The sequence below is a fragment of the Filicampus tigris genome, chromosome 5 (genome assembly GCF_054856515.1).
Source record: "Filicampus tigris isolate MCC_2025a chromosome 5, RoL_Ftig_1.0, whole genome shotgun sequence".
Taxonomy (NCBI): Eukaryota; Metazoa; Chordata; class Actinopteri; order Syngnathiformes; family Syngnathidae; genus Filicampus; species Filicampus tigris.
The window spans coordinates 186361-214197 of NC_141221.1; the positions used below are offsets into that span (position 1 = coordinate 186361).

A 27837-nucleotide genomic window follows, 5' to 3' on the forward strand; every position below is an offset into this window, starting at 1 on the left:
CTCTCCGAGCGCCAAAACGAGTCGGCGGCCAATCCCAGCAGCGTAGCGTTCCCTTCAACCAATGGTAGCACCCCACAAATTTGCCTTGGTCGTCCAATCACAAATGCCAAGAGCATGGAGCGCACTCGGCCCAATGGCGACACCTCGACTAGGCGAACAGCCAATCGGGGCACAACAACAGCGATGACGCGCCTAGTCACTACGGCTGCGCGTAGAACAGACAGCTGATAACTCATCTATTATGCTACTTGGCTAAATCCAAATCATCCCGGAAAGTGAGTGGACGCCGCCGTTGGATTCGTCGGAGGAGCCAAGCCCAAAGTAAACGCGTCCGCGCGCACGGTGGCGGTGGGCTCGGGGCCCGCTCGGCCTCGGGCTCGGCCGCAAAGTGTCTCTGCGCGTCGGGAGGCTGCCTGGCCGCTCGGCGCCTTCAGACAAAGCTCAGCTAAAATGCTAACGTGCTGATTAGCACAGCCAGCGGCCAACGCGAGCCAGCCAGCCAGCCATCGAGCGAGCGAGCGAGCGAGCCAGTGTCGATGTTGCTTTTGCTCTCGGGGCCACTTTCATCCGCGTGCCTTCTTGTGTCCACGGGCGCCCGCCGCCCTCGACCGATCTCGCTTCTCCGAGTGGCAGCGACGTGACGAATGTTGTCTAGCTAGCTCGCGTAGCCGCTCTTGTGCGTCGGCTTGCCCGCCATCTTTTTGCAGCTAGCTAGCCAGCCAGCCAGCCAGCGAGCCAGCGAGCGAGCGAGCGAGCGTCGCGCTGGGCTGTGAGAAAATGGCCAAGCCCGCGAGCGCCTTTCATCGTGGGGCCACGTTTGCGCCCACGTCGGCCGACAAAAAGAGCTTCGTGTGCGCCGAGAGCCGGCCGGGTGACCGACGGGCGACCGACGGGCGGGCTCGTTGCGGGGATTCGCCCAGGAGCCGCCACTGTCGGCCGTTAGCTTGTGCGTTAGCCGCCGTAAGCATCTGCAAGCCGCCAAGCCAGGCGAGTTCACTTTTGCTTTGGCTTTTTTTTTTTTTCGCCTTCCACATGCGTCGATGCACTCGTCGGACGCTTGGACACCTCGGTGCGCGTATGAGGCTTGCAAACCGTCGTCAAACTGCCATCGAAGGCAATATTGCCTTTTCTTTTCTCGGCCCCATTTGTACAATCTTGCCCCCCCCCTCCTCCCCTCCAAAAAAATCTACACTAGTTGCATGTTTACGTGCAAGTCAACCGAAGTGCCGTTTTGCGAGCAAAATGCAAGTTTGAAATGCTGCATACAAAAGCGTATTGCTGCCTCACCTGAAAAAAAGTTCAGTGGCACCTTTTAATGAGAGAAATGTAACGTTATAACGTCATACATGACATGTTTTAGCATGCCAAACTTGACATTTTTAAAGCGGACAATCATATTTGAATGTGATACATTTCCCGATTCACTTTGACTTGCGCGGCAGGCAAAACGAAGCAATTCCTTTCGAGGAGTTGGTGGAGGTGTGTCTGTCCTCTTTTGAAATCTGCAATCTTTTGCAATTCAGGCCCTCTTTTGTGTTGTTGTAATTTTTCATTGGACAGCCGTGTAGTTACGTAGCTGCTCACTTTGGTTTCCGTCCATCCTCAGACTGAGTCAGACACAAAAAGTACTCCTTTGCATGTGACCCGACCCAAAGGTGATTGCTCGTTTTTTTTTGTTTAGCCGAATGCAGAAGTCATGTTTTGATGTATCATGTTCAAATGTTAAACTTATAACGTAACGTGATATTGAATGATTATTTTTTCTCTTGTGAGAAAACAAGCGGCAAGAATTTTGAAGATCGGATGATGACTTCCAGAGAAATGGAGTTTCTGTGTCGACAGTATTTGCCTTTTTGGGAAACATTTTGGTGTGCTACTGCCTCTTGAAAGTGGCTCAAACATCATCATCAAAAGTGGCTCAAACATCATCATCAATTTTTAATCAAAGTTGCGTATTTCTCACCAGATTAGGGCTGCACAATATGTAGGAAAAATATTGTTATCGTGATAATGGCCAAAGCAATATGCAAATCACAAAGATATGCGATCATTTTCTCATGGAATTGTCTGCTTTTATCTGGCAGTCTGATGTAAACGCATGGTTGAGCATTATCCAGGGTAATTACAGTTAATTAGCTAGGAATAGATTGAGCTTGCTTATTTTGCTGTATGAAAAATCTGCATTAGATAATAAAAATGTTATTTCTTGAGATGTCAAATATCGTCATAACATGCATATGGCAATATTCAACACCCATATGGCATGTTTTTCCAGTATTGTGCATCCCCACACCAGATCTCCTTGACTTTTTTGTTCCGTTTGCTCCTCGGGGAAGCCCTTCTCCGATTGGCTGACAAGTTTCAGTTGAAAATATCCACCAACAAGATCGTGGCGAATGAAATTCTGACGAGTTCTCGAAGTCAACGCAAGCGCGGGGCCTCAAGCGTCGTCACTTTCTCCCAAAAACTCAGCTTAGATTGTGCAAATTGAAGGCTGTTGTAAAGAAGAGCTGTCGAATTGCTCGCATACGCCTCCCGTAAATTCTTTATTTATTTATTAATTTTGAAATGATTGTTACCATTTTTATGTATTTATATATCTGTACGTATTTGTTCTGGGGGATTTTCAAGGCGTTTGAAGTGCTTGTTCCGTATTTTAGGGAAAGTTCCACAAAGATTGTGGCCACATTGCTACTCTGTTGTTTTTCTATTTTTATTATTTGCAAGTGATTCTTTGCAGTAGCTAAACTTGCAAGTCAACAAACGGGCGAGTACCGATAGCAGGTGTTGCCTTATTTTGATAGATATCTGACGTGGAGTAAATTGTTTTAGCTTGTAGCCGGGGGCAACCGAAAGAAAGATGCATGCGCTTTTGTGCTTCGGGTGCGATCGCTCGCCTTGCAATTTGCGTGTCGGGTGGTGTGACGCGCAAGTTGCAACTTGACTAGTGGCCGCCATTTTTGGGGAATTGAGTTTAAAAGCACGCAGTGAGCACGTGAAATGCCTCAAAAATCCTCCAGAAGAAATACATGAAGGACAAAACAATTGGTGTAGGGCTGCAGCTGACGAGTGTTTTGGTACTCGTTGAATTTGTCGATTATTATTATTATTTTTATTTTTTCAAATGAATGGATGAATAAGATCGTTGCCTTTCTTCGAGAACGGTACATTGTTTCCAATTGATAGTACGCAAGCATCAGTTGATGATGATTCGGGTCCTGGTTTTATTTGTCACATTTGTTATAAAATGGCCAAAAATGTTGATTGTTTTCCAAAGTGAAAGCAGATGTTTGCAAAAACTCTGACTTCATGGAGGACCACAGAAATTGGGGATGACTTTACGTTGACAGGCTGAAATTGGAGAATTTGTCATCCGTCTTGTGTGCAAACATCCGCTTTGACTTTGAAAGACAAACGGCAACATTTTTGCTCATTTTCTGTTGGCTGTTTGTAGGGGTGTAACGGTTCGGTTCGTTTTTTGGAAACTTCGGTTCGGTCTATTTTCGGTACAAAAAAAACAGATTTTTAATTTTTTTAAAATATTTTTTATTTTGAAAAGATGTCAAGTAAACTGTACCTCCCCCCCCAAAAAAAAAAAAAAAAAAAAAAAAAGGATGTCAAGTAAACTGCACTTTTTTCCCACCCCAAAAAATCAAAGCGAACCATTCGGTTGATATTCTGAGAAATTACACCAGAATAAAAAATACACTAACAATAAAGATCTCTTAATTTTGTAAATTATTAAGACACTGAAATATTTAAACACTCAGCAGCAACAGCCGATGACACATCTAAGTATTCATTACAGTACATACATGCACTTTTTGTGATGAAAAAAATACATAGAATAAGTTCCAATTATTGCTAACTATATTCAAGCTATTTTTACAATGCAAAAAATACAGTAACTTTAAAAAGTCTGACCGAACATGCCGTAGCGAAACGTATTAATACACCCACGTGTACCGTTAGACCCCCTCGCTGTTTGGGACCAAATCGAATTGTCAGCAATTTGTTTGTGTATTTTCCGCCGGGTCAGTTTTGTGATTGTGGCCGTTTTTCACAGGGACAGAATTTAAATTTTGAAAGTTTTTCTAACTCGCTCACCATTTCATTGGGGGGGGGGGGGGGGGAGTGTCGACGGGTTCAGCGAGTGGTCGAATTATCAGGAGTTGGGAGCTGTAATATTTTTGTAACCGTCTCCGCCGGTTGAGAGGCTGCCATCGTGCGGCTTAGCACAGTTAGAAATTCAGCCATCCGTTTGGAAAGGATTGCGGAGTTGCGGGTGAAGCGACTAACTCCTGACTTGCGACTGTGTGTTTGTCAGGTCGTACGATGGGAGTTTGTCTCCTGGAGGGAAAGGTCCAGCTGAAGGAGCAACGCAAGTGACGCACGCACGCACGCACGCTCGCGCAGCCCCTCGGACCGGCACAGAGGGCCTTTTCCCCATTTCCCCGCGCGGTCAGACGCTGCATCTCCACGCCGCATTAGCGCGTCGCCGCCGGCCACCATGTCGGACGCCCCCGAGGCCGCCCCCCCGAGCCCGCCCGCCCTCACCAACCCGCCGCCGCCGGAGGTCACCAACCCCACCAAGCCCGGCAGGTAAGCCGCCACAATCGCTTGCCGCCGACATCAACGCCTCGTCATCCTCGCTTCATCTTCGATCGCCAGTGGCGGAGGCTTGCTTCATGTCCCAAAAATGTCCCAAACTCTCAAATGGCTCATGCCGACATTCGTTAATAACGACGCCTGTGGCCGGCCGGCAGCCGAGCGACTGCCCCGTCCGTCTAGGCTGGCGAGGGCCGTGGGACCTCTTTTCAAGGCAGGCAGTTGGACGGGCAAAATTGTGCCCAAAGCAGGCTTCGTCAAACGGCAGAATGGCCACGCCGGTCGGCGCTGACGCCAATTCGCCCCGGAGCCCAAAATCGGCACAAAAAAACCTGAGAGCCAAGGAAAGAGTGTTGATGAGTTGAAAATGAAAACCGGTTGGTTGTTCATGTGTTCTTTTCGCTTGTGAATTCATTGTTGTTCCCTAACCAAGCAAAAACGTACATTATTTGATTTTAGCCAAAGACTCAGTTATTCGATGGAATCTTCCGTCGGATATTCCAAGTCCAAAATTGCCAAAAAGAGAGTTTTCTCCGGTTTGCGGGGGAAACGTCCCGATGTCCTCCAAACGTTCCCCTACAGTTGATTTTGAAAGAACAAAACCAGGCGGAATCCAACTTTTTGGGGTTGGCTAGGTGTGCTCTTTCTCCAATGTACAAGTCCATTTTGCGTGAGCCTTGACAAATGGTTCCAAATGCTCCAAAATGGCTGGCAGGCGCTCATTTCGGAAGATGCCTTCTGCTGAATGAGTGAATTCAACCCTCCAAAAAACACGAGCCCATTTTGTGGGGTTCGTCGTTGAATGCACTCGATCCCCTCCCCCAAAAAGGCAGCCGTTTCGCGGCTGGCCAACGAAGCGCCGGCAAAGTCCGCGCTCGCTTGCGACGCGCCGTCGCAAGTCGACCGGAAAAGCAAAGGCGGCAAAAAGCGAGCTCGCGCAAAACTTGCTTTGATCTTTCTTCCCAAAACCACCCAGCGGCGTTCTCTTCTTCCAACTCGGGCGAATCATTTGCAGCTTTGAGGTAAGCGTGCACCACACTGCCCCTAAGAGGTCAAAGCGTGCACAGCAGGGGCAGCGCGTAGCAACCACGGCGGCCCTACATTTGCGCCCTTGTGCCCTTTCTTTTTTTTTTTTTTCCTCTACAAGTGGATAGATACTATTGGTCAACTCCCGCGTGAGTGTCTTCTTTTTTATGATGCAGATTTGATGGCTCACCCAGCATGCCGCTGTTTTTTGGGGGAGCAGGGGAAGGCTTTGTGAAAAGTGCCGATAGTTTTGGACGTGCGCCCGACCCCGCCCACTGGAAAGCCAAAGACGCCACCTCTTCTGTTATTTGGAAACATTTTCAAGTTGACGAAAAGTTTGGAAATAGTCGTGCTTCTTCGGTGAACTTTCTTGGAAGACGTGCGTTGCATGTGTGCCTTTAGGGGGCGCGGCCTCGCAATCGTCCTCCGCAGTCACGTCGCAATCTCCGAAATGGAAGGAAAGCGATCGCGCAACGGCGCGGCGCGTTTCCAAGTTGGCGATGTCGCGAACGTAGCCCGAATGTGCCGCGTTGCTTGTGCGTGTGACATGCATGGAATGTTGCCCTCCGTGAGCCGGCTTGAAACTGCCCGAGCCCATCCCAGCCGTCTTTAGCTCACAAATTTGTTCTGCGCTTGTTCTTTCAAGTTATATTTGAGTTTTCAAGGATTTCGGAACTTGTACCGTAGTAGCAACACACGCTTCCACCTGACGGGGCACAAAATAGGCTCGCGGGGGACGTCGCCAGGACTCGAACGAGAAAGTAAGATGAAATCGAAGCGATGAATAGTCCCGTTTTAGTCATTGTGACTTCAATCTCGATCAAATCATTCCGAGCAGACTTGTTTCCCGTAACTGTCCGGCCCTTGCGTGAGCAATCGGCTGACGACGTGTATGCGTGTTGGCGCCCAGACGAGCAGATGTGCGTGCGTGCGTGCGTGCACGCGCGCGTCAGCTGACATTTTGTTTGTGATTTTTGGTGTCACCAGGCAGACCGACCAGCTGCCTGGCCGGTCTTATTGCTGATCGCGCGTGTGTGAAGGAAGAGCACTGACTCGGCCTGTGTGTGTGTGTGTGTGTGTGTGTGTGTGTGTGTGTGTGTGTGTGTGTGTGTGTGTGTGTGTGTGTGTGTGTGTGTGCGCGTGCGCGCGCGCGCGTGTGTGCGCGTGTGTGTGTGCCCGCGCAGGAAGACGAACCAGCTGCAGTATATGCAGAACGTGGTGGTGAAGACGCTGTGGAAGCACCAGTTTGCGTGGCCTTTCTACCAGCCCGTGGACGCCATCAAGCTGTGCCTGGCCGTGAGTGGCGCCGGCACGCCCGCCCGCCCGCCCGTCCAATACCAGCACCGCAGCAGGGGCCGGCCTGACCGACCGTGTTGCTGTGTGTGTGTGTAGGACTACCACAAGGTGATCAAGAACCCGATGGACATGGGCACCATCAAGAAGCGTCTGGAGAACAACTACTACTGGAGTGCCAGTGAGGCCATGCAGGACTTCAACACCATGTTCACCAACTGCTACATCTACAACAAGGTGACACGCAGCAAACGTGCAATTGTTGCAAAAACAAACAGAAGACCTGTCACGAGAAAACGGGGCGTGGCCTCGGCCCCTCCCTCGCGTGGCTCTCAGTCCTGAAGCCATTTCAAAGTCAAAAACGTCTCACTGCGGAAAAATTCCTCTGTATTTTGCCGAGAAAGCTCGGATTATTAAGCACGGCGGCACCAAAGGGCCGCGGAGCGAGCGAGAAGCCCTCCTTTGGCCGAGCCCATCGACGACATCGCCGATTGATCGGCAAATTCTGACAATACGACCCATCGCCGATTTTGAACCGGGTGCAAATGATCTCACGATCGCATCTGTGTCAAGCACAGTTTGACTTTTCATGTTGAGGTGAAAACCAAAACGGATACGATAAATCAATATAGAGGCGTTCTCTTTTTTGCACTTTACCCGGCAAAAGAAATGGATTCCTTCCAATCGGTCAAACCAACATAGATGTTCATTTGTCCAAGATCCCTTCCAGCTTGCAGCGTGTCGCCCGAGAGCAGCGGGGCCACGTTGACTCCGCCAGTGAGCTGAAGCGCAAACAATTGCTTCTTTTGTTTTTGGGGATCTGCGAGAAGGGAGCTCGAGGTCATTTGCTTCATAGAAAGGTCAATCTTGCCTTCTTTGCCAAATGTGCAAGTCGAATAGATTTTTTTTCACTTTCTGACACGACCTTCAACTATTTGCTCCCTAGATTGAATTGGCACTTTCAAGTCTGTTTTGTTTGGTTTTTTTCTTCCCCAATTGGTACTTGTACTTGAGTTGTCCTGCATGGCTGCCTGCCTGCCCGCGGACAGCGCACGTGTTGTCGCAGCCGCCGGTTGACATGCTTGTGTGTGTGTGTGTGCGTGCGCGCGCGCGCAGCCGACGGACGACATCGTGCTGATGGCGCAGGCGCTGGAGAAGATCTTCCTCCAGAAGGTGGCGCAGATGCCTCAGGAGGAAGTGGCGCTGCTGCCGCCTGCCCCCAAAGGCAAGAACAAGAACAAACAGCTTCCCGCTGCCGCCACCACAGGTACACCCCCACTTGAACAAAAGGACTCCACTTCCTGAGTGTACTTGACTACAAGTTGACTGGAGTGCACGGACCTTACAGTACATCTCGTTGTGGACGACACTTGAGGAGGCCAAATGCAAAAGCAAGAGTGTACTCCGATGGAGTCGAAGAGTAGGATCCTAGTGTCCTTGCGTACCCGTGATAATGAGAGTGTACTTGAGTGCAAATGTTTTCCGTGATGACGCCCCCAAAAAGTATGCGCGTGGCCGACCGAGTCAAAGTTTGTCCAAATGCATCGGCGCATTTGCTCTTTTGGAAAGGTCCCACGTTGCAATGCGGGGACCTGCGAGGAGTAAGAAGCAAGTGGCCGATAGTGGCCCGCTCCACTTGGGGTTTTTTTTATGGCGAAACGCAGCTGCCGCGGCTTTGGAGCGGCTGCCTTCCGAAGTGTGGAAATGACACGACTCAGATTGGAGCAAAAATGAAATGACCAAAACGAACGTAAGAGCGGCGTTTCCCCCCAAAACGAAAAGTCAACCGAAAGCATTGTTGACGTTTCCGAAGCCCACTCGGTCTCTAAATCGATCTCCCGGGCTTTCGTCTTGTCTCGCCTTTTCGCACGTGAGCTTTTGAGCTTGATTTGAGATGCTTTCATTTTGGCCCATTTTCCCACCGCCTTACGGAAGACGGAAGGTGGAACTGTCGTCTGGGAGGGACGACTTTCTTTTTACTGCGCGAGGCTTAAATCTTGCAGACAAGTGTCAAAAAACAGTGGCAGTGGCATTTTTGGCAAAAGGAAACCAAAGTTGCGGCGAAGATGAATTAGAATGAACCGAGTGAAAAGTACAATTCCGAGATGAGTGGAGCGACTCGACTTGAGCTTCTGAGAGTACTCGAGGATACTGCTGCTAATTTGCTAATTTGCTAATTTGCGTTTGCCCGTCAGTGAGCCAGCAGGCGGAGTCTTCGGCGTCGCCCCCCTCCTCCTACCCCTCCCCTTCCCAGACGGCCGTCATTTCGACCACGCCCACAAATGTCCAGGCCACGCCTCCCGCGCCCGCTCCGCCACAGCCGCCGGCCGCCATGATGCCGTCCGCGCAGCCCGTCGTCAAGGTAAGCGTCGGGAGTCAGACGGTTGAGCGCGCCTGTCCGACGCTAGCCGAAGGCGACCGCACTCCGTCTTACTCTTTGGTCTTACTCTTTGGTCTTCCTTTTGCAAATGATCCCAGCGGTCTTGTTCCGCTAACGATGTCCGAATCCTGTTTGGTGCGCCAACAGAAGAAGGGCGTGAAGAGGAAAGCCGACACCACCACGCCCACCACGTCGGCCATCTCGGCGGGCCGCGCCGACTCGCCCACCGCGCAGGACGTCAAACCCGCCAAGCTGGCCTCGGCCCGCCGGGAGGCCGCCGCCCGGCCCGCCAAAGCGCGGCGGGAGGCGGGCGAGGAGCCGGCGGCCGGCGACGGGGGCGGGGGGGCCGCCGGCGCCGGACGCAAGGGGGGGAAGCTGGGAGAGCAGATGAAACACTGCGACGCCATCTTGAAGGAGATGCTGTCCAAAAAGCACGCCGCCTACGCGTGGCCCTTCTACAAGCCCGTCGACGCCGAGGCCCTCGAGCTGCACGACTACCACGACATCATCAAGCACCCCATGGACCTCAGCACCGTCAGGGTAAGCGCCGCCCGCCCCTTTGCCGCTCGCTCTTTCGGGAAGAAAAAAAAACAAAGGAAAATAGCCGACCAACTCGAAAATGGAAAAAGGCCTCGCGCCGCTCCGTTGGATTTGAATGTTTTGATCGACAAGTGATCTGGGATCAAACGGGTATTTTGATCGTGGCCGGGTGGTGCGGAGCGGTCGGTGGTTCTCGACACCTTTTGACCGCTTAAAATAGGCATCCGTGTAAAAAAAAAAAGAAAAAGAAAATACAAGGCCATGTTAACCGTAGCCGCTCGCTCATACGCACATTGGGTCAGTGAGTTGACGCCGCAAGTGCACGACGACTTGAACAATCCAAATTGTCGACAGTTGATTGGAATAGTGGATGCACATACCTGTGTCGTGATTTGCCGCTGTGTTTTTCTCTCTCTCAAATGCTTCGTGTCACCGGCTCGATGCTGGCTCGCGCAGTAGCGGTCATGCGTGATGTAAACGGAAGCATTGTGGGTAACGGTGTCACGGCTGACAGCCGTGTTAGCCTTAGCAAGGGTTTCCGGGAGCATTTCGCAAAAAGACACCATCTCCCTTTCACAGCTACTAACGTCGCGGTAAGCGAGCATCTAAAAAGCAAGCGCGTTGCGGCCGATGCCCGGTTTGAGGCAGCGCGTCTCCTGCCTGCAGATGGCGCCGCGCGCGCAGCGGACGCTGCGGATGGCCTGCCGGCGGCGGCGGCGGCGGCGGCGGCGGCGGCTGCTGCTTTTGTCTGGGTCTGCCATGTTTGTGTTGTGCCAAAAGGCAGCCTGTAACGCGCGGGCGCTTTTGTTGCAGAAAAAGATGGACAAAGGCGAGTACTGCGACCCTCAGAGCTTCGCCACCGACGTCAGGTTAATGTTCTCCAACTGCTACAAGTACAACCCCCCCGACCACGAGGTGGTGGCCATGGCGCGCAAGCTGCAGGTACCGTCGCCGAGCGTCGCAACTGGTCCCAACGCCCGTCCGTTAGAGGCTGACGTCTCCAACTTGGAGGCCCGGCGTGCTTGCTCCGTTTGCTTTCAAACAGCCAGGGGTCACCCACGTACCAACTGGCCCCCGAGGGGAGGGGAGGGGAGGGGGCGCTTATTACTATTAGCCTACAAACAACTGCGTGCGTCTCAAATGCAACTTGTAAAGGTCCTTGGAGAGAAGCAGTCATATTGCCGGTGCGTGGCTTGAGACGGGGCAGGACGTCTGCCAATTTGCCGTGTCGCTCAGTGCACTGCAATCCTCGTTGTGCCGTTTGTCACGTGAGGAGAAGAAGTTCGTGGTGAGGCACTTTCTTCCTCCTGCGCACACACGTTGTGAATTTGCGGAGGAACTCAAGCGTGTTCGGTCGGCCTTCATCTGGCGATTGGCCTGGGTGGGACGTGACCAAAACATGCCCAATTCAAATAAAACTGCACTCAAAAACCAACCGCCCGGCCTTGTACAACTAGTGGTGCCATGGATCACATAAGTCATTTTTCTTCGGATGGCTCGCGGCAAAACAACACATAAAACCAATTTTGTCTTCATTTATTTTGTAAAACGCTCAAAAAATCAACTCCCAATGTCAATGGGGGGGGCGGGGTTCCACCTAAAGGGGGATCGCACTCGCCAGCCTCCCCGCTAAGCGCCATTGCGGAGGCTCCGTCAGATGTCGGATTCGGGAGGGGCGGTGTGCTTTTGGTCCCAGCTGGACACGCTCGGCAGGCTGCTCCGGTTCGCTCGGCGCGGGCGGACTCGGATGACGGGCAGTTCCGTCTAGAGTTTGGCCCTCATTGCCGGCAGTAAGTCGGATTCGTTTGCGGCCGATGCGGTACTGATGTCGGCTTCTTCAAGCCGCGATCTCCGACTCTCACCGGGGCGCTTCGCATCCGAACGTGAAGCGGTTGGGATGAAAACGGGCACCTCCAAATCGGAGACCGCGGTCCTCGGTCGGAAACGGGTGGACAGCCCTCTCCGGGTTGGGGATGATATCCTGCCTGTCCGCTTAGGCCGACGCCCCCGACCCGACCTCGGATAAGCACGAGAGAATCAACGAATGAAAACGTTCTTGTTTTATGCATGACAAGGTATCATGCCAGACATGCATGTTTTCTTGAAATTATTTCATGAGTTAAAGTGTTTCGTCAAATAAATGAAGGCAAAGTTTCATTTAGCTAGGTTTTCTTCATAATAAAAAAGACCTCAAAGTGCAATTGAAGCCACATCGCCTCACGTGGCCGCGCACCGTTTTTTTTGGGTTTGGGACGGTGCCCAGCCCCAACTGTGACGCTTGATCCGTTGCGCCACAATTTTGAACCGATGCGCCGCTTCTGATATGTGACAACCACGATACTGTGGCAACGTTGCCGTTATCGTCCCCGCGACGACGACGTTCCGATGGCCCGGACCGATGGCGTCACGAAAAGGCCGTCCTCGCAGCTGACGTGACGTGACGTGACGTGACTCGGCAGGCCAGTCGTGTAGAAGCTGTGGGTGGCGACCCCAAGTGGACAGAAATGCGACCTGCACCTCACGCTTAGTCGCTGATGCTGCGCTTGAGATGGCAACATTTGCGAAACATTCCAGCGGCGGCGCAACGGATCACCATTGATCCGCGAGCCGTACGGATCAAACGTCACGATTCGGGGAGGGCGCAATCCGCGGAGCGCTTGGCGGAAAAAAAAGCCGGAGAAGGCAACGCGATTGGTCGGCATTCACGGTCGTAGCGGCGCGAGAAGTCGAACGGCCTCGTGGGTCACTTGAGCCTCCGGGCGGGCGTGAGCGTGCTTGTCGGAGTTTGCGGAGAGGAGCGTGGGGCTGACGGCCGCCGTCTCCCGCCAGGACGTGTTTGAGATGCGCTTCGCCAAGATCCCGGACGAAGGCGTGGAGGCGTCGGCGCCGTCCACGACGCCATTGGTTAGTAAAAGCACGGCCTCGTCCGACAGCAGCAACAACTCCTCCTCAGACGAGTCGTCCGACTCGGAGGAGGAGCGCGCCACGCGGTTGGCTGAGCTACAGGAGCAGGTTGGTGCTGCCGGCCAATCCCAGGTCAAGAACATTCTACTTGTCTCCTCCTCGAGCTAGCGCACGTTTCGGTCCGCTCGCCGCGGACGCTAACGAGCTTTTCCCTCCAGCTGAAGGCTGTGCACGAGCAGCTGGCCGTCCTGTCGCAGGCGCCCGTCAGCAAGCCCAAGAAGAAGAAGGAGAAGAAGGACAAGGACAAGAAGAAGGACAAGGCCGACAAGGCGGCCGCCAAGGCCAAGCCCGACGACGACAAGAAGCCCAAGGCCGCCGCCCAGCAGCCCAAGGCGGCCAATGCCAAGAAGGCGCCGGCGCGCAAAGCCAACAGCACCGTCGTCGCCGCCGCCGCCAGGTGAGCTCTTTGAAAAGCCTCCGTGCGCTCAAAGCTGGCCTTGGGCGGGGGGGCGGGCGGGCGGGAGGGCCGGCGCTCGTGGCGGGCGCTCGCCGGCCTCGCCTCGGCCACCCGTACCCGCGTTGCGCCTGAGAGCGGCCCATGACAAAGTAAGATTGGAGCAGCGGCCCGATATGACCGACGCATTGGAGCAGTAGCTTCCAAAGTCAACGATAGAACTACCGACCTTGAAAATAGAAGCCTTACCTAGAAAAACGCTACGGGAGGAGAGTTGGCATTTTGCGGCCAACAATTGGCCAGCAGCTCCTTGACGCCGAGCTAACTTTGAGTTCCTCCAAAGTCTTGTCGGCTGGCAAAAGTGTCCCAGGTAGGGCAGAATGGCAAAACGTTGTTGTTGTATGCCGCTCCGTCCCCCAGACAAGCCAAGAAGGGCGCCAAGGCGGCGGGCGGCGGCTCGGCCAACGGCGAGGACAACAACGGCGGCGGCGCAGGCGGCGAGGAGTCCTCTTCTCTGCCCATGTCGTACGACGAGAAACGCCAGCTGAGTCTAGACATCAACCGCCTGCCCGGAGAGAAGCTGGGCCGCGTGGTGCACATCATCCAGTCCAGGGAACCTTCCCTGAGGGACTCCAACCCCGATGAGATTGAGATCGACTTTGAGACCCTCAAACCGTCCACGCTCCGAGAACTCGAGCGCTACGTCAAATCGTGCCTGCAGAAGAAGCAGAGGAAGCTCTTGCGTGAGTCGCACCCGCACAAACACAAACACAAACAAACGTATCCTTAGGCTAGCCGTATCAAGCTAGGCTTGAACGTTCGAGATCATCTCTCCGATTGTAGACTTTCCCTGCCGGAAAGTAGCGCTGGACGATGAATCGAATTTCAAATGGGCCATTTGAGTTTGGATATAATCGAAGGAAAATGATGGAGCCCGAAAGTGTGTTTTTGAAAATGTTGTCTTATTTATTTCTGGATTTTCTCTCGCCCACTTCCCCACGCCCTGGAAGTAGCCCGAACGCAGCACGTTGCTCGCATGGCAAGCGCGTAGCCGGCATATGTGATTCTGCCGTCCGCCGGCGTGCTCGACGCTGCTTAATGACCCGTCAAACTGAACTCATAACAAAAAGAACGACACACTTTGTATATTGAAATTTCCAAATATTTCAAATGATAGCGAATATTTACACACGCAGGTAACATGACGCTACTCAAAAGTCACAAATTCCTTCCAATCTGTGGGGGGGGGGGGGGAGTTCAAGAGCAACTTCTTCTCTTGTCATTTGAAGTGTGCGGCCGGTGTTGCTTGTTGTTGCCGTTATTGGAGTACAGTCTGTTCTTATTTACCTTGTGACTATTTTTGTCTAGTTGTCCTTTCGAGCCAAGGAATTTTCCCTTCCTCAAAATTCAAGAATGCAAAGATACAAGAGCCCACCACACATTTGCAATGAAATACAATCCGCCAGATCTCGGGTTAGCGCCAGAGAAAATAACACGAGAGCAAACGAATAGGATCAAGAGATTTCGGCCCATGCTGATAGTCAAGGCTTCCATGTACGCACGCACGCACCAAAGGCATCCGAGGTGGAAGCGTGGATGGAGCGGAAAGAAAATGCGAAAACCTCGCATCATATTGACAAGGTCGTTTTGGACTTGACAAAAAAGGAATGGAGTTTGCAGCGATCGGGGGCCATGATGATCGTTTGGAGTAGTGGAAGAAAAAGAGTTTTCAAAGCAATCGTTTTAATAAGAGTGATTTCAAAATGACCTTTTTCCATATCCACACACCGTGTACACCGTCGCGATCGGTCCGCCCGAAGCCCGCCCCCAACCTCTCCACCGCGGGGCGCATCATTTGGCGTTACTCGTAAGTAGAGCGTCGGCCGTTGGTTTGCGTTGTGTTGAAAGCAAAACCAGAGAAGCACTCGAAGGCTTTTCTTGCCTTTGCGACTGGTGTGCTTGCTTCACTGGTGCAATGAAGGCGCTTTGTCATCAAGTCCAACAAACACCCAGCAAAATCGAAACTTTCACGCAATGCAAATTTTCTTTCATGAAGATTTGGTGTCAGTCAGTCCCCCAAAAAAAGAGAAGGACTCGCCGGTCTAGTTCGAAGCCGGCCGTCACGCCCCGTCCGCTGTGCGGTCGCCGTGACGACGAGCAGCGCCAACAGACTCGGGACGAGTCCTCGCCATCGACACCGGGTTGGGACTCATCGTTTGTTGTTCCCTTTTCTTTCCAGAGAAGCAAGCTGGAGGCGGGGCCTCGGGAGGCGGGGCTAGTCGTTTGAGCGGCAGCTCGTCTTCCTCGTCTGACGACAGCTCCTCGACGGGAACGTCCTCTTCCTCGGACACAGACTGAACACACACACGCGCGCGCGCACACATGCTCTCTGGACTTGTTACACACACGTATATAAATATATAAATATATACACTCAAGTACACACACACACACACCCTGATGTATGTACATAAGCTGAGCTGTTTTTTTGTTTTTGTTTTTTTTTTCAAGCATCTAGTCTTTGTTTTTTAATTTTGTCCATCGTGGAGGAAAAGCAAAACTCCGCAGGTTTGCCGTCAAAAGAACGGGACAAATGTTGTGTGGGCCCCACGGGGGGGCGCCGGTGGGCGCATTGCGTTCAGGGACGGCACGGTGTTTCCTTGATAAACGCTTCTAGCCAATGAAAAGCATTTGTGACGTTGCCGCCTGCCCCGCCCTTTCCGTCAACACTACGTGGCTAACTTCCTGTCGGGAGCCCGGGCCCCCGCAAAACACCGGCGCGAAGGGGAAAACAAGTTTTTAATCTTTGAAATTTTACGTTCTTAATCTGTCCTCTTTGGCCGCCGCACCCCGTGAACATCATCATCATCATCATCATCATCATCATTGTGGTCCGGTCGGTCGGGCCCCGCGGCTAGCGTGCCATGGATGGATGGATGGGCGCTTGTGCGGACGAGTTTGTTTTTAGTTGCTCTACTAGTTGATTTTGTATTTTACTAAGAAAAAGGAAAAGAGTGATTTGATGTGTTTGCATGCACTCCGTCGGGCCGTACGTCAGCACTGTATAGTAGCTTCCTGTATAGTAGCTTCTCGTCAAGTAGCTTCCTGTGTAGTCGCCGTGCTACACGCGTGTGCTACGCGCCAACACATGAGAAGCCAGAAGAAAAAAAAAACGTCATTTGGTGTAATTACTGATATGGGATCCTTATTTTCTGACTTCCTTTCTTTTCGTAAATAAACACGTCAAGTGACCTTGGCCTGGCTGACTCCGCCCTCATTCTCGCCGGCTGCTAGCACCAGCGTGCTAACGCGCGCAAACGAGAAGAGCTCCCATTTCTAGGCTAGCTTCCGAGGGCGCCTCATCGGTTCGAACCGAGAGTATGATGGCACAGGTAAGCGAATCAAAAATGTTCAATATTTACGCAGGACACTTTGGACCTTTTGCTATACGAGTGACAAAATGCAGCCGGCCATCGCCCTGGCATGTGGGCAAGGAGAGCCACGGTCACACTTTGAGGCATTTATTGAGCAGCGCTAAGGGTGAAAACCACAAATGCAAAATGACAACACTGGCAAGGTTGTGGGTTTCGGTCCGATCTACTACGTCCGACCTTGTGTGTCGGGCCGGCGTATTTTGGGGCCGATGCGGTGCTATTTGTTGATTGACCGTCTCCTTTTTTCTGCGTGCCCACAACTTGGGCGGGGCGGCCCATTAGTCAGTCCACTTACAATGTAGACAGCAACTGAAGCAATCAACAATCAAACCTCCTCAACTCTCACCCCATCCCATTGGTCCAATTGAAGTCTAGACAGTGCACGGAGCCAATGGGGATGTAGCCTGGGCCGTGAGCGGGAAGGAGGAAGCGCCTGCCGCAACTCTTGCGGGATGGAGGTGGTGGCGCGAACGGCTTCCGGGACGTGGCCGCAGCGACGGGCCGTCAAGTCCGGGATACGAATGAAAGGCCACCTTCCCACGGGTGGTAACATGCAACATGCACCCATGCGCTGATTAGGAGGGCGCGACTTTTTGGGCGCCAGTTCAGACCCGCGACAATCCTGCAAAATGATTTGGCTGGGATTACCATTCTAATGCTCCTCGTTTCAGCTCTACCATCAAGTCTGGAATCATTGAGCATTCCCGGCTCCCGAATCAACGACTGCTTGGGATTGACTGTCACGGTTGGAGCGATCCGGTTTGGCTGTACGTGGGACGATTGGATTGGCGACAAGCACCTCCGGAGCGCTACATGAGCGCGCAGACCCTGGAGCGTCCCTGCCGCTCGTCCAGGCGGCTCTTGTCCGGGACCACCACGGCGCTGTTGCCGTAGCTGCTGTACCAGGCCGACTGGCTGCGGCTGAGGTAGGAGGAGGGACGCGGGGGAGCCGCCGCCGCCGCCGCCTGCTGCTGCTGCCACACCAGCAACGACGTGTCCAGGTAGCGCAGGCGGACGAACGACTCTGACAGGGCCTTGGAGGCCAGGGGGGGCTTGGAGGCCAGGGGGGGCCTGGAGGCCAGGGGGGGCTTGGAGGCCAGGGGGGGCCTGGAGGCCAGGGGGGGCTTGGAGGCCAGGGGGGGCCTGGAGGCCAGGGGGGGCCTGGAGGCCAGGGGGGGCCTGGAGGCCTGGGGGGGCTTGGGAGCCAGGCGGCCGCGGCTGCCAACGACGCCGCTAGCGGGGACGGCGTCCTCTAGCGCGGGCCCACCTGCGGACGACATGCGAATGACATCCCGAGACAAAGAACAAGCAGCAGCGGTAGCAGCTTCCGCAATGGTGAGCTTCGGCTCAAATCCACGTGACGCTTCGACGGGTGGGCGGAGCCTCCGCAGCCTCCGTTACCATGGCGACGCACCCAACGGCGCTAAGCTTGGCTCCTGTGGAGCGTTTCCGAAGATCCCAACGTCCACGAATGGGGTCCAAACACACGCGCGGGTTCGCCGATAGCCAGCCGGCCAACGGCTGATGCTCACGGCTAACGCTGCTGCTGCTGCTGCTGCTGCTGCTGCTGACCACCGCCCGCGGCAAGTCCAAACTTAAAGCACGCGCTCCTTAGCTGCGTTAGCGTTAGCGGGCTGATATGTGGTGGAGTCCAAAACCTGCGGCTGGCTCGGGGCCCATGTCACGTTGAGTCAAATGGGACAAAATACGTGCTGAGATTTCGATTAGTGTCGCGCTTGGGCCCGTTCTACCAGCCGGCTAGCGCTGCTCTGCTTTGTGCTCCGGGTAGGAACAAACGATACTGACATCAAATGTTCCGCCACCGAATCACACACTAATCATTTATTCCAGGTATCGCAAACGAGGTTTTCATCAATTTCATTGATACCGTCGCACCTCGCAAGTGGCTCGTTTAGATAAACGATTAAAAACAAACAAAAAAAACGTTTTGAGCTCGTTGTTGTCATTGTGTGCCCCGCCTACTGCCGAAGACAGCCGGGATAGCCTCCAGCGGGCCCGCGACCCTCGTGAGCAGAAGCGGTTCGGATAATGGATGGATAGACGGGTTGTCTACTCAAGTTGTTACTCGACTAGTTAGGGTGTTTTAGATCAACATAAATTGTTGTCTGCTGGAGCTTGTGTGCGTAACATCAGGACCAAACCACGACCAAATTCCCTTATTGAAATCAAAATTCCAGTCTTTGACCCCTCCTCAAAACGTGAAAGGTTATGTGAAGTAATCATCATCATCATCATCATTACCATCATCATCATCATCATCCTCATCATCATCATCATCATCATCATCAGTTTGATTTTGGAATGGGCAACTGGCGGCCCTCGTCCACACTCGCGAGTGGCCCTCGCTTAATTTCTGACAATAAAACATACAGTACAGCTGCGCAGTCGTTGAAACGTGTAATACCAATGTTTACCACAGGGTGGCAGACATCGCTCACCAGCGCCTCCAAGCCCGATCAAGCTGCAGTAGGCAATTCCGCATATCCGGGCATTTCTGTTAATACCCACGATGCAACGCTCCTTAGTCGGTGAAAACCCACCATATTGTATCGCTTTTGCCTGTGACTAGCTGTGAAGCTCCCCGAAAATCATGCCTAGAAGTTGCCGTGTGGTTGTATATCCCAACCATAACATGGTAGAAACTAAATGATCATTCCGTATTACTTTGCGGACCGTGAACGTCAGAGAAAGTGAGTAAAAGGAGTGGCGGGAGTGGGACTGCTCGCTTCGGAACGGAAGCTAGCCAAGACTGCGGTGCGTGTGGTGAGCATTTCTTAAGTGGTAGGACTCATTCTTGAGTGGGATGAAAATCACACTTTTGCCTCCGCAGGCAGATTGTTAGAGTCGTCACACGGCATTTCAACACATTTTGAAATCCAAATAATCCTCACACATCAAATGACAACGACCCAAAGTTCAATGCTTTTCAGTTTGTTTTTACTGACTTGACCGCCGTCTTCACTTGTGACGTAAGCTCGGAATTGTCCGTTGTGAAGAAGAGCGTGTCATGACAAGTACAGAAGAATAAATAACAGGGATTTCTTTCTATTTCACAACAAAGAAAGCTGGATTCAACAACAGCACCAATTAGCCGGTCCGATTTTAAGCCCGAAAACCAAGAATGTTGGCTTTCGATAAGGCGCCGCGCAGTCAGCAGGGTGTGCCCGCTCTTGGATTGATCCGCATTCAGCACCGACTCGACCAACTCGAGCCCACTCGAAGCAAAGGACAAGCACTTACAAAATTGCAACACGGCGTCAGGCTGCGGCTCGTGATCGAAAAAGGGGAGGCGCGTACAACACATCGGGGTAGTCATTGGATGACGTCGTCTGCTTGCAAGTCTTTTGTTACGGCCCCAAGCCTGCCATGAGGCAGTTGAACTTTTAGCCTCTGCCCCCTTGCCCCCTCGCCCCCTCGCCCCCTCTCCACAAGTTGTTGCACCGCAGGCATGAGGACGATGACGATAACCATGACAATAATGGCGCCGACAATAATGATGGTGGTGACGATGATGTCGAAAATGAAGATGGAAATATTGCCGACCATGACGAAGATGAAGAAAATAACCATGACACCAATGATGATGAAGATGACGAGGATGGTGACAACAATAAAGATGATAAAGACAAAGATGTTGAAGACAAAGACAAAAATATTGCCAAAGATGATGATGATGATTAGCTGCGACCAGCGCAGGGTGTGGCCCGCCCGCCTACCGCCCGAAACCATCTGGGGTAGGCCCCAGCACGCCCTTGTGAGGAGAAGCGGATTGGATCATGGAGGGATGAGGATTAGGATGATGACGGAGATGGTGATGATGATGATGATGATGATAACAATGACTATAATGATGACGATGAAGCCGATGATGACGATGACGAAAACAAAGGTGAAGATGACGACAGAGATGATGCTGATGACGATCACAATGAAAACGGGGGTTTGAACGAAACCATCCATGCAGGCGAGGAAAACCGTAGGAAAGAAATGCGTATCTCGAAGCAATTTTGCAAGGCACATGTGAAGCTATGGCGAAGGGGAACAAGAAAGAAATGGGGGGGGGGAGGGGGGGCGTTCCTTCCACCTGCGGGCACTGCGGGTCGGAGGAGTCTCAGGCTAACAAAGCACGTCATGAAATAAATTGTCTGGGAGTGCCCCGACTTGTTGTGAGAACCAAGAGGATGGTGATGATGATGAAGATGGTGTGACAATAACAAAGATGGTGAAGATGTTGATGAAAATGATGATGATGACGCCGATGGCGACGAGTTGCCTCGGCTCACTTGTGTCCGTGGCCTTTATGAGCCCTCCCCCATGCCTTCTGCACGCGTGCACGCGCGCACGCACGCACGCACGCGCACGTCCACAGCGCGTCGCTGCGCTGCGACTGGACGTGTGCTCGCTAATGATGTCACACGCGAGCCACGCCCACCGCTTTTGCGCCCTCACGTCAGGTCATATGATCCGTCAAAGCGGCCAGCCAAGCGCGCTGCTGGCCGGGAGGCTTGTTGCCACGGCAACCGCAGCCGTCGTTAACTATCGACACGCAGCGCAATGCCTCCATTCTGGCCTGTTGGAAGTGGACACGAGCTCCACGAGAGCCACTCACACGTGGACGATGCGTGCGTGCGTGCGTGCGTGCTCTCTCTTCCATCCGTGCATGCAGGTCGTGTACAAGCACTGGAGTTTGTTTGGTTGGTTGTTTTTTTTTAATCAAATAGAAGCCACGCTATGCATATGAAAATATGTAACGATGCTACGTGTAGCATGTAGCAAGGCAAACAGTAGCCATACGTATACTCGCGCACGTTCGCACATTTTTCAACATTTCCTTTATTTGGTCTTTTTCCCCGCGTCCGCTCGCTTATTCTTGGAAAAGGCACATATCGTTTCCTACAAAATGCATAGGACAAGTTTCCTACAATCTGGTTTGGATTTCTTGCTTGTATGTTTTGTAAGCAATCGGCTGATCTCATTTGATTTAATTTGCTGTCAAGTCGGACACGCCAACAACTGGGACACATTTTCCGACCGGCCTTTGAGCTCCATCCAAAGATTACAAACAGCTTTGCGGGACTGGGGCTCAGTGCGTACCCGTGTGTGTGCGTGCGTGTATGTGCGTGCGTGTACGCGGGCGTACGTGCACGCCCGATTAACCCTCAGGGAGCGCGGAGAGGCTCGCGCGCGCGCGCTCAAGCTCGCTGCTGCGCGCATTCCGTCCGTCGTGGTCGCCGTCTCGGGAACGCGCGCGCGTGCGAGCATCAAGGACAGGAAACGCGAGCATCCGCCTCCTCTTCTTCATCATCGTCGTCATCATCTTCATCGTCGTCGGGAAGAAGGAAAGGCGCTGTGCGCTAATTGACGTGTTGCGAGTGCGTGTGCGCGGGAATCAACAGGACGGAGCGCGCGCACGGCAAAAAGCGAACAAGAAAAGAGAAGAGAGCCTACGAGTCGACATCCGTGAATGCGAAGCCAAGCGAAGCGAGCCGCACGCCGAACGTGGACGTGGCCGGCCCACGGACGCGCCAAGGAGACCGGAAGCAGCTGCGATAATTGAGCCAAGGGCGGGAATCGGCGGATGCTTTTATTCTGAACAAACAAACAAACAAACAGTAAGTGCTTTTATTTTGGAACGCCGGCTTGTATTTTCTTCGCGGCTGAGTGACGTCATCACTGGTGTGAACACCTTGCGGCTAATGCTAACTAATGCGCGTGTCGCTGAAGTGTGAGTGTTTGTTGTTTGTCTCATGGAAAGTGTGTCCTTGTGCGGCTGCATCTTTAACTCATTCGCTACCAGACATTTTCAGACCCTCTTTTGTTTGAAAATAATTGAAATAAATTCCTGGGATTGAATGGCTGGACTGTAAAAAGGCAAGGAAAGATGTCTTTGGGATTGAATGAGTTTGAAGAATCAGTTTGTATTCAGAGAGTTGTGTGTAAAATGTGCGTGTTAGTGGAAAATATGTTTTTATGCCTTGTGTTGTGTAATCCAGGTGTGTCGGTTGCAGTGTTGCTGCTGTCCCATCGAGCTTCTATACGTCGAATGGACGTCTCGGCTAAAATGGACAACCGGTCTACAAATGAAAGTTTGTTCGTTCTACCCGTCAAAGCTTAGACTGGCCGTCTAAAAGACGATGAGGTCTTTAGGCCTCGTCTAATGTTCGACGTGGAAATAAGCCCTAATGTACGTCTGACCATTTGGCAAAAGTTATCCGGCTCACACTTGGGCCACATGCCTGTGTTTGTTCTGGCCCACGCGGCATCCGGACGGCGGCCCGTTGCACGCGCGGCCGGCCGAGTCCGGCCCGTACACACGCGGCGTGACTCTCGGGTTAAAAAGGAGCAAAGAAATGTCCAAATATCCATTTTTTGATGAATCCTTTTGAAAGAACCGGTGGATTTCTCATATTCCACAAACGCGATCAGAATGCCGTCAACCCAAAGACATTTTTTCTCAAGGATATGTTCTATGCAGGCCCACCGGTTGATAAATATTGCGTTTGTGGAATAGTAAACCTGTTTTGGGCCATCTCTGGGGCAGCCATTTTGTCACTTCTGTCGACTGTAAATGACATCACAGTTGCCCGGGGCTCATGTAACGACCGATCGCGGCTGACCCTTTCTCTGAAGTTGAGCCGTGATCGGTCGTAACGTATTTTTAGACAGCTGAGTTATTTTCTTGATTGAATATCTGACATTCAGTGCTATTGTCGAGATTTGGGCTCAAATATATCGAATGTGAAATCTAAAACTCGGATGAGACGTCTTAACAGGCGTGTCAGTGGGCTTGTTGTGTGTGTGTGTGTGTGTGTGTGTGTGTGTGTTTGTTTTGTGTTGTGAGTCAATAGTTGGAGCGGCGAGTTGTGTGTTTGTTTTAAGTGTTGTTTTGACTTCAAAGTGCGTCAAACGTGCTGTCGCTGTGTGGAAAGCGTTTTTGTTGCCTCGGAGTTTCCGCAGTGTGTCGTTTTTGGCGGCTAGCAAACTTTTGATGATTAGCGACATGCCTTCGGCGCCATCGGCGTGCTGCTAAGTGGCGCTCCTGTGATTGCCCCCCCCCCCCCGTCCCCTTCCCCCCAGTGGAGGTGCGCGCGTCGCTGCTGCTGTTGGCGCTGCACTGCGGCGCCATGGCGCTTTGCGGCTGCGAGCCGCGCGTGGTCAACGTGGGCGCCGTCTTGAGCCAGAAGCGCTACGAGCAGGTGTTCCGCGACGCGGTGGCGCACGCCAACGCCGCGTACGGCCGCGACCGCTTCAAGATGAACGCCATCGCCGTCACGCACAAAGCCAACGCCATCCAGATGGCGCTCTCCGTGTGCGAGGACCTCATCTCCAACCAGGTCAGCCCGCGACGCCTCCTTCAATCGTCCCGTCCGGGACGTTTGGCGCTAACGCAACTCGCATCCATACGAACGTTCAAGCGCACCACAAAATGCCGCGGCATCACTCTCTTAGCGTTGCTTAGACCCCCTAGGCACCCTCTGACAGTGAGAGCGTCACCGCCACCTACTGTAGTCAATGTGCAATTACACTTTAGTGAGGTCCCATGAACCCCCACCACTTCTTCCAAAGGGGGTCACTATTTGAGAAGGACTGAACTGGGGAGTTGTCGTGGCTGGGATGGTTTGAATGGCTCAAGAAATCTTCAAACCGCAGCCCAAAATGTACAAGAGCCCATGTTGGAATTTCAAGGCGGAAAAATTTGTCGATTATATGGACTGAGAAAATGTGGAAAGTGAAAAATGTATTTGGAAGGGTTGGAATCAGTCCCAAAATATTGCAGTCTCACTGCCAAATGCGGGCAATGAGGGAATTTGGTGGGTGGTTGCAATTGCAATTTGCTTGCAAGGCTCGAGCAGCGGCGTCACGGCAGCCGACGGCAGCCGACGGCAGCCGACGGCAGCCGACGGCAGCCGACGGCAGCCGACGGCAGCCGACGGCACACTTGACCAGCTCGTCCGCGGCTCAAACCAGGCCAACATGGCGCCCGCCGAGATGGCCGTCAGATTAACGGCGTCACGCGCCAGTGGATTACGCGCACACACATCAGGCAGACGGGCAAAACCTAACGCAGACGCGCACACACAGCCGCTCCCTGGCCGCCGGCCGCAATAGTGAGGCGGCGGCGCCGATGTTTCAGGTGTACGCCATCTTGGTGAGCCACCCGCCGCAGTCCAACGACCACCTGACGCCCACGCCCGTGTCCTACACGGCCGGCTTCTACCGCATCCCCGTGGTGGGCCTGACCACGCGCATGTCCATCTACTCCGACAAGGTGAGCCAGCGCCCGCTAGCAAGCCGGCGTGCCGGCGCCAGCCGCTAAGCCCCCCGCCTGTGCGCGCCCGTGCAGAGCATCCACCTGTCCTTCCTGCGGACGGTTCCGCCGTACTCGCACCAGGCCAGCGTCTGGTTCGACCTGATGCGCGAGTTCCGCTGGAACCACATCATCCTCATCGTCAGCGACGACCACGAAGGCCGAGCCGCACAGAAGAGACTGGAAACGCTCCTGGAGGAGAAGGAGACCAAGGTGACGCGGACGCCCGCCCGCCCGCCCGCCCGCCTCCGCGCGCTGCCCTGACACACGCACGCACGAGACTCACACACGCTGGAACCTCACACACACAGATGGACATGCGCGCACGCACATGAATATGCACACACACCAAAGACACGCACACACTCAAACGTACACACGCACTCTAGTGGATCTACACACACATCTATGAAGGACACATCCACACGCGCACTATGGATACGCGCCAAGACACATGGACAAACACACACCCACACGCAGTGGATACGCACAGAGAGCCATCCATAGGCACGCACGCACACACACACACACACACACACGTCTTCTTCCTGGCGTGTCTTTGTGAGGACGTCACCATGGCGACAGCAGACCCCAGCGTTCAAACGTGAAAGCGTCAAAGTGTGACGCCGTTGCCGCATCAACACTTCCCCGATGGTCCTCACAAACGCGCCGGCGGGACTTCCTGCGTCATCGTCATTGTCATCTTCCTGCCGCTGCTTCTTCTTCTTCTTCTTCTTCTTCTTCTTCTTCCTCTTCCTCATGGGCTCATGTGACCGGTGAGCTGGGGTCACGTGACTTTGTTTGCTCACAAAAAGCTGGCCTTTCAACAAGGCCGTGTGGACTTGTTCTATCACTGTGGTCCTTGTTGGCGTTAGCGCTTCCCGCTGCAACCATTTGGGCACGTTAGCGCGCTACTCGCCGGACTCCATTTCACCGTTTTTTGCTCTTTTTGCATTCGCTCTTGTCGAATGGAGATGGTCGCAGGCAGCCACCGTTCACGTCATCGCGAAAGCCAAACGTCACACGGCATGACGGAAAACCCAAATCATGACGTCGGCAATATGGAATATCAAATCAGTAATTAGTTTGGCCTAACATGCTGGCATAAAATGCCAAGCGTGACCACAAGTGATGGGCATGTGTGTGTGTGTGCGGGCGTGCGTGGATGTGACTGGCTTTGTGGGTGCGAGTGTGACAGCCCCGCCCACCCGATCCAGTGAAATGGAGTCCGTCGGTTAGCAGGCTAACATGCTAATGTATGGGCTTTGTTTGCAGTGGCGAGCACTAACGCTAACAGGCTAGCCTCCAATCAGAGTCGCATTTCAAGTCTTTGGCTGCGCCATGTCAATTTCATGACGTTCACATTTGTGGGCCGCTCAAGCGACGCGATGACGATGGTTAGTGAGCAATCGCTAGACAGGACACGCCCCTTTGGTCTCCGGCGACTGCGGGTGGGATGTTTGCGGCTGCCGCGGAAACCAAGATGCCACATTCCTTTTCAACGCATTGCCCCTGATGGGAAGGTCGCCCCCGCTAGCATAGTTTCGCCGGGTTAGCTAAGCATCGCCACTAGCGATCATTTTGTTCATTTTGTTTGTGCTAAGATAAGCTAACAGTTTCATTCTGTGTCAAATGAAAGTTGATGTCCTTGCTCTTGTACCGAAGCGGCTCAGCGACTTTCGTTCTCTTCTGCGCTTGTAAAAAGAATTCCGCGTTTAAATTGGTCTCCCATTCCCATCAAACAAATGAAAGCACACAAAGTAGTCATCGTTTGACAAAATCGAGCAATCAACCCGAAAAACCGAAAGAAAAATAGAAAGCACACAACTCATGCTGATGACATCACACCTGTGCGTCCAATCGCGTCGGCAGATTTCATGTGTCAGGTGTGTGTGTGTGTGTGTGTGTGCGCGTGCATGCGTGTGTATCTGTTGGAGGTGTGAGTGAGTGACAGTGCATGCGTATGCGTGTGCGCGCCCATGTGAATCCGTCTTTTCGCGTGTGTGTGCGTGTGCGCGTGTGTGTGTTTCATCCGTGTTGTGCGCGTGTTTTGCGGCGGGCGTGTGTGTGACGTTCTCTCTGTTGTCACACGACCATCAGACTAAAATCAGGAACTATGAAAACATGGAGCAACACGGCTTTGACTTCCGGAGAACGCCTAAGGTAGAAGATTGTCTAAGGTAGAACGCTTGCATGGTCCAAACGCTGCACGCCGCCCGCCCGAACGGCCAATCTCGTCCACCGGCCGAAGCCCCGCCCACCCGATCCAGAGATAGCCCTTATCCTGGAGGCAGCCATCTTTCTTTTGGTTTGTCATGACTTTGGGAATGCAGGACAGAAACGCCCCCTCCCCTTTCAACTCCCCCACCCCATGTCAGGGATGCATGCGGGGTCAGACGGACGCCGCCCACCAGGCGGGGCCTCCCACTCCTCTGCAGACACCCTCTCCTAGCCCCCAGCCCCCTCTCAAGTCTTTGGTTTTATTTGCGCTCGCTAACATGCTAACATGCACGTCCCTGATTGGTTGGTTGGAGTCTTGCATGTCCACCAGCTTTCACTTCCGCTTCCCGCTCCCCATTGGATGACCCCCCCCCCCCCCCCCCCCCCACCCACCCCTCACCACCCCTGCACAATTGATTCTTCTTCTTAGTAGTACGGGACGAGCGGGAGCATGGTTGGGGTGGGCGCGGCGAACGTGCTAACGTAGCGTGTGCTATGATGTGTTGTGACGTCTCCGTGTGGACTTCAGGCCGAGAAGGTTCTGCTGTTCGGTCCCGACACCAACCTGACCGCCCTGCTCATGGACGCCAAAGACCTGGAGGCTCGCGTCATCATCCTCTCCGCCAGGTCAGTCGACTGAGCTCTAACT

The 27837-nt window shown here is 53.2% G+C and overlaps 3 protein-coding genes across 6 annotated transcripts in view; 2 read left to right on the top strand and 1 right to left on the bottom strand.

The window, feature by feature from the left end:
- Positions 1-153: 153 nt before the first annotated feature.
- Positions 154-16461, top strand: LOC147146720 (bromodomain-containing protein 3-like). Of its 2 annotated transcripts, none has more exons than XM_086031264.1 (12): positions 154-321; positions 4328-4602; positions 6819-6930; positions 7027-7164; positions 8044-8194; positions 9123-9289; positions 9455-9847; positions 10661-10789; positions 12677-12883; positions 12970-13208; positions 13626-13948; positions 15445-16461. In XM_086031264.1, the coding sequence occupies exons 2-12, from the start codon at positions 4511-4513 to the stop codon at positions 15561-15563; spliced, it is 2070 nt and encodes a 689-aa protein (XP_085887390.1). In that variant the 5' UTR covers positions 154-321; positions 4328-4510; the 3' UTR covers positions 15564-16461. The 2 variants fall into 2 exon arrangements, with proteins under 2 accessions (XP_085887390.1, XP_085887391.1); XM_086031265.1 differs by having other exon boundaries at positions 12677-12859.
- On the bottom strand, positions 13934-18410 carry brd3os (BRD3 opposite strand). Its single transcript, XM_086031281.1, has one exon. The coding sequence runs from the start codon at positions 17917-17919 to the stop codon at positions 17449-17451; it is 471 nt and encodes a 156-aa protein (XP_085887407.1). The 5' UTR covers positions 17920-18410; the 3' UTR covers positions 13934-17448.
- A 2326-nt stretch (positions 18411-20736) lies between these two features.
- grin1b (glutamate receptor, ionotropic, N-methyl D-aspartate 1b) overlaps positions 20737-27837 on the top strand; it is a 30658-nt gene continuing 23557 nt past the window's right edge. The window contains exons 1-6 of one of the 3 annotated variants that reach the window (XM_086031260.1): positions 20737-22272; positions 23738-23994; positions 24795-24929; positions 25005-25181; positions 27069-27131; positions 27718-27815. In XM_086031260.1, the coding sequence (XP_085887386.1) occupies position 22272; positions 23738-23994; positions 24795-24929; positions 25005-25181; positions 27069-27131; positions 27718-27815 (731 nt within the window). In that variant the 5' untranslated portion in view covers positions 20737-22271. Of the gene's footprint in view, positions 22273-22351; positions 22386-23737; positions 23995-24794; positions 24930-25004; positions 25182-25781; positions 27132-27717; positions 27816-27837 lie in introns of those variants that run through there. The other 2 variants (XR_015086874.1, XM_086031261.1) reach the window with 2 other exon arrangements.

Excerpts from the sequence above, each read along its gene's own strand:
- LOC147146720 (XM_086031264.1), top strand. The coding sequence starts at position 4,511 with ATGTCGGACGCCCCCGAGGCCGCCCCCCCGAGCCCGCCCGCCCTCACC. Across the intron at positions 6,931-7,026 it reads CCATCAAGCTGTGCCTGGCC|GACTACCACAAGGTGATCAA; the intron begins GTGAGTGGCGCC and ends GTGTGTGTGTAG. Across the intron at positions 9,290-9,454 it reads CCGCGCAGCCCGTCGTCAAG|AAGAAGGGCGTGAAGAGGAA; the intron begins GTAAGCGTCGGG and ends GTGCGCCAACAG.
- brd3os (XM_086031281.1), bottom strand. The coding sequence starts at position 17,919 with ATGTCGTCCGCAGGTGGGCCCGCGCTAGAGGACGCCGTCCCCGCTAGC.